General features: G+C 44.4%; 1 protein-coding gene across 5 annotated transcripts in view; it reads left to right on the forward strand.

The window, feature by feature from the left end:
* AUTS2 (activator of transcription and developmental regulator AUTS2) overlaps window positions 1-12,338 on the forward strand; it is a 761,980-nt gene that overhangs the window by 687,960 nt on the left and 61,682 nt on the right. For all 5 annotated transcript variants that reach the window (XM_083806486.1, XM_083806489.1, XM_083806488.1 and 2 more), the window contains exon 6: window positions 849-897. In XM_083806486.1, coding sequence (XP_083662612.1) covers window positions 849-897 — 49 coding nt within the window. The remainder of the gene's footprint in view (window positions 1-848; window positions 898-12,338) is intronic.

A 12,338-nucleotide genomic window follows, 5' to 3' on the forward strand; every position in this document is an offset into this window, starting at 1 on the left:
GCAGTGTTACCTTCCCTAGTCTGGTTTCTCGCTGTTACAGCTTTTGAAAAGGGGAGCTCAGTGTTTTTGTGTGAAATTTAAAATATGGCTTTTAAATAATAGGTAGAAAGATGAACTGTAATTCTTGCATACAAACCACAGGAGTAGATAAGGAACTAATGCAGTATTAGGAGGAAAAACCTCCCATAGATAAGGATGCCTTGATGAAAAATAAAATGGATTATGAGTTTGTACAGAGCGTGGTGTCAAGAATCAATTATTCTGACGGAGACAAATCCTGTGTGGAAATATAAACTATACTAAATGCTAACAGTGGCTTTCTTTTTCAAAGAGTATATAGCAGCAAGTTACAAAATTAATAACCTAAATTATCTTCACTGCTTTAAAAATACTAAAAATCAAATGGTTGGCACAGTAGGGGTCTCCAAAAATACCTAAAAATGTAATTTAGAAACCCGCAATTCTGCAAATTCCTGAAACTGGGTTGTATGACGCAAAATTGTAGCTCTTCTCAGTTGCAAAATCGATGTCAGAACGTAGTGGATAATTACAGTACAAAAATACAGTTTGTGTGCAGCTAATACGTCAAATAAAAATAATTTCTTTCTTTATTAAATAGAGTCTTTCCAAATAAATATCTGCACTGCAGGGTGGTGAAGCACAGCCAAATAGCACCACCTTATGGACGTTTTCCTCTGAGGGTGCAGCTTCTGTTATCTCACTTCGTTTTGTCACCTGATTTGTTTCTCTAAAATATGTATACATATGTGTGCGTGTAAATATAGTGCGTACCTTTTGAAATGTATCACTTGCAGAAAATGTAACTTCTTTTTTTATTGGTCTTTCAGGCATCTGATGCCAGCTCTGAAAAACTGTTCAACGCTGTTACAAATAAAGGTAAGACTGCAATTCACATCACAAACATATTTTTTCCCCATACATTTCTTTTCATGGCAATTTCAATGGGAGATGAAATGTAACTTGTCTTGGAGAAATGTCGCAATCAGCTTGTTAGTGCTTTTTATGTTTCTCTTGGTTTCAGACATGTTCTGTATGCTTGGTAATTGCTTTGCTTAAGCAATATAAAATAAAGGCTTTAAATAATGCAGTGCCTGCCAGGTCAGAATTAATTTAAATAACAATATTAGGGAATAGTTTATTTTACAAATGGCTTTAATTTAAGCTCATTTAAATAACTGTAAGAGTTTTCAAAATGTTTTAACTTGATTGTTACTCATCAGCTACATGATAGACATGGAATTATGAATAGCCAATTTGCACTGCTGACAGTAATAACCAGCCAACGTTTAGTATTCACAGGATAATAGTCATAAACCATGGCTTGCTGTGCTGTGTGCTTTCTGTAGAGTTAATAAATGATATAGAGGGCCACATTTAAATATTCAGTATCCCATTAATTTCCTGCAAACAGCAATCTAAAGAGAGAGTGGCTAATGATATAACAGTACATTAAGGGAAAACTTACCCTAAATCAGTGCCAGTGAGCTTCTGTGCAGAGCTTGTCCTGAAGCAGCATTATTAGAAAGACTGTTGGCTGTGGGGATGTATTTATTTATTTATGCATGTATTTATTGCATTGTTTTTATGAGGAGGGCTGAGGGAGCAGCTCCAGACAAGAGTTACGCCAAAAAGTATAATTCAAAGCCTTTAAAATGCGTCAGCTGTTCCTCTGCTTTTCACCCCACTGTCTTACTTCGTAATGGCAGTGTGTAACTGCCTAGTAATAGGAATAGGGTGTGCTTCTAGCTGTAAACCCACAGTGTTTTAACTTACCGGTGTTTTGGAACACTTGAATAAGTCTGCATTAGAAGACACAGATTAATTTGGTATTTAGGTTTCTCTTGTCGGCCATGTGTGGATTTGCTTAGTGTTGCTCTGGGTGTTCCCCACCAGGCCGGGACTTGGGTTTATTACTCCAGTGGGTCATTCTGGTGTTGTTTTGTGCGTTTTAATTCCATGAAGTGGTTTAAGTGGGAACAGCTATGTGACCCCGATACGTTTGGGATTCCCACGCTGATACACCATCGCTTTTGAGGTCTTCTGCTGCATATTGAATAATACTTATATTTAATTGCATTATGGATCCATATTCCTCTTTTTCATGTAATAGCATCGTTTGGAAATACCATTCGGATGGATGGTCTCGGTGGTCTAACTAGGTTATCTCACTTGGCAATCTGATAGATCCGTTTGGTTTAAATGAACTTACGGGTTTCCACCCAACCCCTCCACAGGCAGAGGTCACAGCCAAAAAGAAATAAAAAAAAGGAAGAGTTTTGTGTTTGAGTGACTCCGTAGTACATGTGACTGTGTCTTAATTTTGCAAATTCACTGTAAAAATCCACCATGGGGTTGCAGTAGCCATGGCCAAGGACTGGATGCGGCCTGCAGGCAGGGCCCAGGGCCGGGGCTCCTGCAGGCTGAGGGAGGAGGAGTAGGCCCCTCTTCCTTTTCCTCCCATTTTCTTTTTCGAACCCAGCACATTTCCCACATTCTTATTTGTGTTTACTTACCGAGGTTGATTCGTGGCATCTATTTGGTTGTGAATACCCATGCTTGACAGGGAGCCTTTTCTTCTGAGGTACTTTCTTTTGGTGATTTAGTTTCCTTGAAAGGATTAGGGTTTCTTTGTGTAGCCTAAAATCAACATAGGCTTTTCTAAGCTTTGCTTGGGAAACCATACACAAATAAGCTTTTTAGTTGATGGTAGATTATTCCTTTGCCCCTTATTTCCATCAAAATGGCGTCTTTCTTTTCTCCTCCTGAGTTTCCCCTTAAAGCCATATGCTAATTCCTGTTGGTAACATGAATGACAAGGGGAGAATCAATGCAAATCCAGGTGCGGCCAAACTAGGCCGACTGGTATTTTTTTTTATTTTTTTTTCCTCCACTGGGAGAAAGAGATTAAGGGGAAAGAGGGCGGAAAAAGCATCGGGGACAGTTTTGTTAAAGGGATTAGCATTCAGACCGCTAAATATCAGGAAAAGAGCCTCAGAAAGATCCCCTGTTTGGGGATAATGTCAATAATTGCTTGCAGCCAGGTGCAGGGGCTCTCGCCGTGGCTGTGGTTGTAGCAAGGCTCTTGCCTTCTCCGAGTGTCTGCCCTGGAGACGGCTGACGACTGCCCGGGCGCTGTCAGTTTGATATATTCCAAGTTCAAGTTCTCTCCCTGCAATTCAGTCTGTTTGCTTCAAAGCCAGTTCTTCCCCTGTGTTGTCCGTGGCTGCTTTTGCCAAAAGCAATAAAAATCACTTGTAAGAAAGGTCTCGTCTGCATTGGGTAAATCATGATGAAACCTTCAAAGCTCCTCGCTGAGAGACCAGGCTGGGAGGGCTCAGCAGACTGACAAGTGTGCATCCCTCCACGTCCAGGGCCAGGCCTCTCCGACGTCCCTCAGCTACCTGTGTTTCACACATACTTCATGTCTTGCCACTTCTGTATTTGCAGAATTCTTTACAGCTGAGGTAGCAGAAAATTACATAAGTAATGTATTCACAAAGCAGGTAAAAATCCTAAAGTGTTTTAGGTTTCTGTCATTTGCTTGTGGACTTCAGTGCTAACGATGAGATCAAGCTCAAGGTGTACGCAATTAGTAGGGATGTGTAATGTGAACCAGCCCTTTCCTCACAAATAGTAAAAATTAAAAAATCTAGGACAAAGTGGAAATTCCCACCCGCTAAGCCTCCCTTGAAGGGGGGGAATAAACCCATCAAAGAGAAGTCTCCTAGCATCCATTTAGGAGCTGGCTGCCCTTAGAGCTCAAGGGGAAGATGAGTCCTGTGAGTTTTGGGGAGTGCCCCATGGATGTTGGGACCCTTTGGGGCAGGGGTACGAGTCACAGCAGAGCGATGCCGTGTTTGAGAGGGCCGTGGGGTTCCCATGTCAGCTCTTTGCTGCCACTGCTCCCTGAGGTCCCCAGCCCTGTGCCACGTCTGCAACAGGGCTGGGGATTTGGGAGGAACGTGGCGCGTTCCCCAGGGCAGGAATCGCTGTGGCTGCTGCTGAAATGAGTAGTCCCTTGTCATGTACCAGAGCCCAGGGCTCAATCATTTGGGCAGGAATTTATGTTGCAAAGCTTAAAATTACCTAGGAAAATGATTGCTGTTGAAATCTGGGTGTCTGTGTTGGGAGGTGAGCACCTACAATCTCTCCGTGGAGGAGGAATGGAAGAGAAGTGCCTCGCCCGTCTGCAGCACCCCCTTTGTGCAAGCTGTGCTTTCCAGTTCAGGATTGCTGCTTATAGTCATGGAGTCTGCAAAAGAACATAACTTCTACTTACATCAGAGCGTCAACCTTAACACCATTAATCCTGGCCAAAATACAGGTTTCTGTTCATGAATTTTTGTAACATGACTTTCCAGCATAATTAAATTCCATTATCTTTTAATAATTTAAATAGACACATCTGAAGATGCAAAGCAGGCAGCTCCTACTACTGCTGTGTATTTAATTTATGTTAACTCCCTCCTACATACCCTTGGAAAACAGCTTTTCCTGGAGGGAGAAATGAGTCCCAAAGTGATGAAGTTTCATTTGTGCTGTATACTGAAGTTTGCCTTTGATCAGAAACACAATTGGGCTGTTACAGCTTTTTATGTTCAAATTGTTTACAGGATGTTCATGTAAACTTTATGAATCCTTCTGCTTTGTGGCACCACCAGCTGTCAGGGAAATATTTATACTCTCAGCTGGAGGTAGATCAAGGCGTCTGGGTTACTAGTCCTCACTGGTGGCTGAAATACCGGTCAGATCAAGCCCTGGCTTTTTAGGTGGCTCTACAGGAAGATCCTTCCCTGGAAAAACAGGCATATTGTTTTTTCTCCTCTCGTCTTCGGTGAATCATTTCTTGAGGATCCTCTACAACATCTGTTTCTGTAAACAAGTCGGGAGCTCAAGCTGGCAAGTGCTTCTCCTTGCTGATCCAATCCACAGGGGATCCTTGGCTGTAGAGGAGAGCTCGCTCTAAGTAAGCCAGCCCCACACTGGCTCATCTTGAATACAACTGGATCTCCTAGCACACAGACGGCACGTGTGCAGGACGAGCAGGGACACTGCCAGAGGACTGACTGCTTCCCCGGTGTCTGCAGGAACCTTCCTAACAGCCCAAGTCGCATGCTGGGTATTCTCACCTTTGCTTTTGACTTTTGGGGGGCTGCTGTCCGCGTGCTTTGGTCCTCCGTGCTACGTCTGCTCACTGAAGTGTTTCTTCCGAGGTTGGTGTTAGGGCTGTGGAGCAATGCCAGGGCTGCGGGAACCCCCCATCGGCCAGAACCTCTGGGACGGCTGAGTCACTGGGGCAGTTCTGCAGGCTTCTTTTTTGTGGCTGTGGGGATGGGCTTGCCCTCCCAAAATGATGCCTTGACAATGGTGTCTCCTTGCCTTTCTAGTGGAGACTGCTGGTGGCTTTGGATCTCTCGGTTATGCTGTTTCTTGGGTTTCAAATGACTTTTCAGCATTTTCCATGTGAAAGTTCAGTGTCTCATTAACAAGGGACTAAGCCCTGTAAAAAGTCTCCTATTTTGAAGACCCCAGGTTTCTTGTGCCAGCGAGTTAGATTAGAAGAAACGTTGCATCACTTTACTAGAACTTCCAAGTCAGGCAGACAAAAAAGTCAATACATGTCTTGAGACGGTCCTTTGTTCTACTGCACAAAAGAGCAAGGCAGTTATTTCTGTGTCATGAAGGCTTTATCTGAGCGAGGAATTTGTTGCATAACTTCCCCTTATGGCTGCATCTCCTGTGCACAAGTGGCTCCTGCCCATCAGTACTCTTTTTATACCCTCTGCTTTACGTGCTGGAGGGCTTTTTTGGCTGGGGTATGGGTGTCAGTCAGGGCCCCCAGTGCTGGGGGAGGTAATAGCAATTTTAGCTGCAAGAAGAATTCCCTGGATAATGTGATGTGCCTGAAGAGGTGGTAAGGTCAGAGGCAGCCTCTTTGAAAACCTTTTAGATTCTTAAATCTGAAAACTTACAATCTTACAGCACAGGAGCCTTCCAAGGCTTCATTGATAATTTTGAATTTAATCATTCAAAGCAAAACCAAACCATAAAAGAGCCAGAGCCAGGCATGGGTGTTTCCAAAATAACTGAAAGAGGCAGTTGACAGCATTGTTCTGGGAAGCCTTGTCCACTTGAACTTGTATCAAGTACCCTTTGGTCTCAGATGCTGATTGTATTCCTCTAAGTTCTCTTAAGGCTGTTGGTCTGAGCAAAGTCAAACGATTCCAGTGTCAGTGAGCAAAACGACAATATTTACTAATGCGTAATTGTGTCTGTTCTGCAGAAAGTATTTGCTTTACAGATTAAACTATATTTGATTTTCTAAAAAAAAAAAAAAAGGCTTATCAGCTCTGGGCTGCAAAATAACCAGTGGTAATCAAGTCAAAATAAGGTGGAAAAATTCTTAAGGATAAGAGTGGTTTGTTGACAAGGATCTTGACTTGACATACCTCCAGATGAGTGGAGTCCAGGCTGGAGCCTGGCATGAGATTTCATAAATGGAGCATCCTGCAGACCTCCCATATCTGGCCTGCTGTTAGTCTCTCCCTTGTAATAAAATGTTGTTTTCTCTGAAAATGTATGTTTATTTAACTAGGTCTCTTTTTGCTTCACAATCTGGATTCCATTCAGTCAGTTACCACTCCAATTAACTAACAATTATTTAACATTAACAGTAATTACAGACGCCAGTTAAGCGCCTACAGATGTCAACTGTTAGCTTTGTACCTAATCACTCAATGAAATGGAGAAAGTTCAACAAACATCAATTAGCCAAGCAATTAGTATGAGGTAGGAAAGAGCATGTTATCGTGTGTGAGCTGATTCAATTTATTTTATTTTGTCAGTAAAACACACGCACGCAGACAAGCAGCAGTAAGTCGCCCGAGATTAGATAAAGCTATTGTTTTGCTGTTTATACAAGACTTTTCCCCTCCTCTTCTTTTCCATACATAACTTAAATGTGCTTTGCCAGGCATTTGTTATCTTATCAAATACATTGCGTTTCAATTGGAAAAGCACTGCAATGTCATTTTCAGCAGAGGCGGAGGCTGTTGACGTGGGGTTTAGATGCGAGTGTGCCCCAGCAGAGCTGTCCCCGTAGCCAGGCTGCTCCCGCCTGCACCTGCGGCGTGGACCCAGCGCGCTTACGCAATGGCTGCGTGGGTTCAGATAACGCCAAGCACCATTAATTGATTTCTCCGTCTCATTTATCGATGCATTTAACGCTGCTGTTTGCTTGACTCAGCTAGCAGACCGCACGAAGCGGTTTGCTTCGTCTGTGGGCAGCAGGGGTTGAGCTGCCCCAGCAGTGGGGCGCTGGCTGCCCGGAGAGGCCACACCGTGTGCTCGTGGGGTTTGAAGGAAAAAGAAGGAATGGGCCATAAATTCATTTTACCACCAGAAAAAAATGGGTTATCTCTAGCTGTGCAAGCCTCTCTGTTAAGGTCTGTTGAAGACCTGTAGACCAGTATGCAGCGTGTGGCGTATGCAGGGGTGCCCGGGCTTCCCGAACACCCCCCCTGTGCCACTCGCCCACCGGTTCCCCTCTGCTTCCCTGCTTTTCGGCAGGATCTGCTGTCTCCTCGCTTGGCACCATTTCGCACTCTTTGCTCAGGCTGTCTTACATCCAACTACTGCTAATTTTAAAAAAAATGCACTCCAAAGTATCTCACATCCTACAGTTATGTATCAGTCTTAACACTCTGGATATCAGTAGGAGTTTCACAGGGACAGCTATATGAATTGTGCTTTTTTTTCCTTTTTATTTTTTTCATGTAAAAGTCTCCGTAGTTGCTTCAAACATCAGAGCAAACAGACGTTTTTCTTCCCATTTTTAACCATCCCCCAAACAAGAACGCCTTTCAACTTCATCACAGTGCTGACATATTTTAAATGTTTTTCCATATAAAATGATCCCACAAAATATGATATTATTTTATCATGCAGACTGCCCACAGAAGTCAGTGGAGTTATTTGAATTAGTCATTGTTTTCCGGAGTGTGGGAACAGATGTGGAAAACCACAGGCAGATCTCTCCCTTGCTTTCCAAAGTCTCAGCTGGCTTTTTTTTTTTCTTTTTAGAAAAACACACACACACAGTCTGAGCATGTGAAGAAACCCTTAAATGTGTGACTTAAGTGCAATAATATTTGTCTGAGTAGGCAGAAAGACTGAAATAAAGCTTCCAAGTGAGAACTACTGTGTTCATTCCAGCAGCAATGAATACCTTGCAAAGGATGATACTTTAAACTGGTGACTTTTAGCTTTTTCATGGCTCAGCACTTGTTGGTCCAAAAGCAAAGGAAGGGCCTTGCTGTAAAGAGACACCACCGTTTCTCCAGATCCAGAGAGGGCTGGAAGAGGCCATTATTACTTCCATGCAGCAGAACAAACAGACCCTAATTTGTCCTCATTTAGGCTTCAGTTCAGTAACCTGCTTCGTCGCATGACTGACCCTAAACACTTGTTAACACTGAGAGTTTACTTAAGTGCTTTGCTGGATGAAGGCCACAGGATTAAATCCTGTGACACCGTGGAGACTTTCAGCCACCCAGGAATCACTTTTATTTTCTTCTTTTTTTTTAATATTTCACCCAAATGCACCTGTGTTAGTGAGGGGACGCTGCCCAGAGGGGCTCAAGCCCCTGCCACCGGCTGCTGTCCCCATGGGGTCCTCCTCTCGTCCCCACCTTGCTGCCACCGTGGTGCTTGGTGGAGTCTGTGAGCTGGGTTCATCACCTCACCGGCAAACCAAATGCTGCAAGAAAAGGGCGATGATTTCACAGCTTGCTGCTGCCAGACCTGGCTCGAAGGAGGGGGCAGAGGCAGTGGAGAGAGGCTGGATCAGCCCGGCCACAGCACAGCTTCACCCTGGGATCGTTCCGTGCTGATGAAATTATTTAGTGTAACATGAACTATTTTCCAGGCTAGATTTGACTAGCACTGGCCTGCATTGCTGCCAGGAGCATGCTGAGCAATGCTTCAAGTAGTGAGAGAGTGTGTTTCTGAAAGGGTGTTAGGCAGCATCCAGCAAGCTGTTTAAAAAAGCCAGCGTAAATGTATACTTAAAAAGTTGCAAACAGAAGAGTAGATAAACTTGATTTAAGTGCCTTTTATAAGAGTTAACGACCTTGACTTACATGTACTAGGAGCGTAAGGCACGAGCTGGGTTTTTTTCCCTCTTTACTTACCCAAAAATATTTCTGAAGACTTTTTTTTTTAAGCTTAATATATTCAAAGTGGGACCCAGGAAGAATTTCCAGGTCTGAGAGCTCTGGACTCAACCCCCACCTGACTGCTAGCGCCTGTGTTTACTTGAGCAGGATTTCCCCCGGTGCATGAAATCCTGGGTTCAGGCACGCTCACAGCTTGCCCATACCTCTCTGGGGCCACGTGCCTTCTACCTCAATCCTGTTCACGCCCAAAGGAACTCCCCGAGCCCTGTGTCACCCCACTTGCCCAGAGCTGTCCAGGAGTCATTCACAGCATTTGGAGCATGAGCCAAGCCCCCTTCTCTAGCCCTCTAGGGGTACCTTGTGGCTGGGTCAGCACCGTGCTCCGCGGTTCCTTTGTGGGTTTCCGCAAAACGTCACGGTGTCAGTAGGTGAGGTCGATCTGGAGGACTTGGGCTGTCTGGGTCAACGCTTTGCCCATGATGAGGGGAACAGTGAGCGACCCGTGCCATCGCTGGTGCTCATGGCTTACTGATTTTTGTTAGCGTTAGAGTGCTGGGGAGAGGGATGAGGCGTAGTGCTGCTGAGCTCCTACAGCAATTTGGTGTCATTTCCAAATATTGCAAGTTAGTGGGCACTTCTGAAAATTGGAGCCAAAGTAATTTGAGTGGCTTGTAATAGGAAGCAGCTGCTGCAGAGCAAGCTGTGTCCTAAGAAAAATGGCTTTATGAAAATAGGTCTGCTGAGTAATAAAGCCACAAATTAATACTTAGTTCATTTACTAGGTTGTTAGTCCCATAAGCACTTAAAATGCATTTGTTAAAAGAAACAGCGTTATAAAAATCAATTGCAGATGAGCAAAACCCCCAGTTTTACTTCTGTTTGCTGGTTTTTATCATTGGCTGTTCATACAAGCACTGCCTCTGCAGATTTCAGCAGGTGTGACTGCTGCGTGGGCATTACAGTCTCCATTGCTTTGCCACAAATCAGTTTGGGATTCGATTTTGCTGGGTAGAACAACGGCACCATTTTGTTCCGCCCCATGCTAGTAACTGGGTTTTGTTCCTCTCCTTGCTTGTGTTTCTGAGATAAATGATTATCAAAACCTGACTTTGGCAGTTTTTTAGTTTTTTTAGTGCGACCTGTCTCTGAGAGGAGGGGCGAGAAGCTGTGCCAGCGGTACAGCGTTATAAATCTCCAACCTCAACTCCACTGCTGCTTTGAAACTTGAACTAACAGCTCTGCTTGGCGCTTTGGGGTAGTGCAAGGAGCACATTGTCAGTAAGGGAATTGGTCTCCCAAGGTGATCCTCAGTTTATTTGGTTGTGGAGGGCAGTGAGACACTTCTAGCTTTGCTAGATGGACAAGGATACTGAGTTTCTGATGCCTTTTAGAAAGATTTTCTTAATTCTTTCTCTTCTCCTTGGATTTGACCACATCTAGATGAGGTACCTGAACAACTGCCGATACTCTTGACACTCTTCCTGGGGTCTGAACAAGGCTTAATTGAATTGACTGGGAGAAATAGGATGAACTCATGGGTTCTCACCTCACTTCTTCGTGAAGAAAGACAGAGGAACAATCTTGGTCTTCAGTTCCGTCTTAATTCATTGCCAGAAGTTCAGTGTTGTGTTTCTACCCTCCAATCAAGTGAGTGTTGATTTGGAGGTGAGGATTGTTGGTGGATGAATAAACAGCCTTCGTTTTCTTTGGGATCTGGGAAAGAGTTGTCATGTGGATGGAAAAATGGAAAGCTGTTAGTATTTCAGAAAGAGCGATGAGGAGCATAGTGCTGACCAGGTTCTCTGAACACTCGCATCCGGCTGAGATGAGAGCATGCTCAGAAACAATACGAGCAGTCATGAAACACCGTATGTGTCCTCTTTCACCACACCAAAAGAAATCCTGAGATTATATCAGGCATGCTTAAAGCAGACCACTCTGGATAGCGTGTTTTGAAGACCGTGGTTCTTGAGTAACTGGCTCATTATAAACGCAGTTCATATTTGAACAGTCACGTCTGATTGCAGAATAGGTGAACAACCCTTAGAGTACACAAGCAGTTGCATGTAGGCTGCTAGACAGATTAACTCATGCTGACACCAGTCGTGTAACCGTGCCTGCGGTGCTGCGCATGGCAGCACACTGTACGTAGAGATTTCGTAAGCCGTCTGAGGCCGGATCTGCTGCCCGTTGCCACAGATGGATGGGTTCCTTTCAGCTCGGTTCAGACTCCAAGGCAAATCCTTGTCTTTCAGGTCAGAAGCTCATCCTTGAGCATTTATGAGACTGAACCAAAACCAAATGGTTCTATGGGGAAAATTAGAAAACTCTTGCTTGTTTCGTTGTTGCAAAGGTCACTTTTCGTACAGCCTTTCTCCATGCTACTGTCAGGTTTCCTTCCTAAAAATGGCCTGTAGTACCTGCTGTTGTGTTTTCCCTGTGGTTTCTCTAGATGCATTGTCCCCAAAGTACACTTGGCAGGAGAAGAAATGAGAGCGCTCACCTCTGTTGCAAGTGGTGGATTAGTGCCAGTCTGCCTATAGAGTGCTTTCCTGTACATGCATCTGCATAAACATTTTACAAAAATAACTCTCTTCTTCCAGTGACCCTCTTTAAAAGATCATGGCCCAGCGCTGTGAGGTCAACAAGTGCTTTCTGCCCGTCCTATGATGCAGACCGGATGCTATGTAAAGCCTGTGCTGATAAAACCCAGTTTGATCAGTGAGAGAAGCGTGAAACATTTCCTCAAGTGTTTGTAGTGATGACCAACACCATTATTTCCAAAGGCTGCCTCTGCAGAGCCCAGTCCTGTGGGATGTCAGTCATGCTTGTGGGCATGGTGGGTGTGAATCCAGCTTGCTGGAACAGCCACATGAACAGCAGGTGAAAGCCACAGCTCAGGGGGAAAGAATCTGTGTCCTGCCCTCCTTCTTAACAGATCTGTGACGTCTTACCTCTGTTGTGAGTCTTCCTCTTCCGGTGATGGATCTTGATTGACTTTATTTTCCCTGTCTGCTTCCACATCTGCTCCCCGCATCTATATGCTGGCTTTTATTCTTATATAATAAGTCTTTGGACCATCTTTTGGCCCATTTGCACAGCCCCTACACTGTGGAAAACAGGCCCACGGCTGGGGCTTGT

This window comes from Anser anser (genome assembly GCF_964211835.1).
Source record: "Anser anser genome assembly, chromosome: 20".
In the NCBI taxonomy this organism is placed as follows: Eukaryota; Metazoa; Chordata; class Aves; order Anseriformes; family Anatidae; genus Anser; species Anser anser.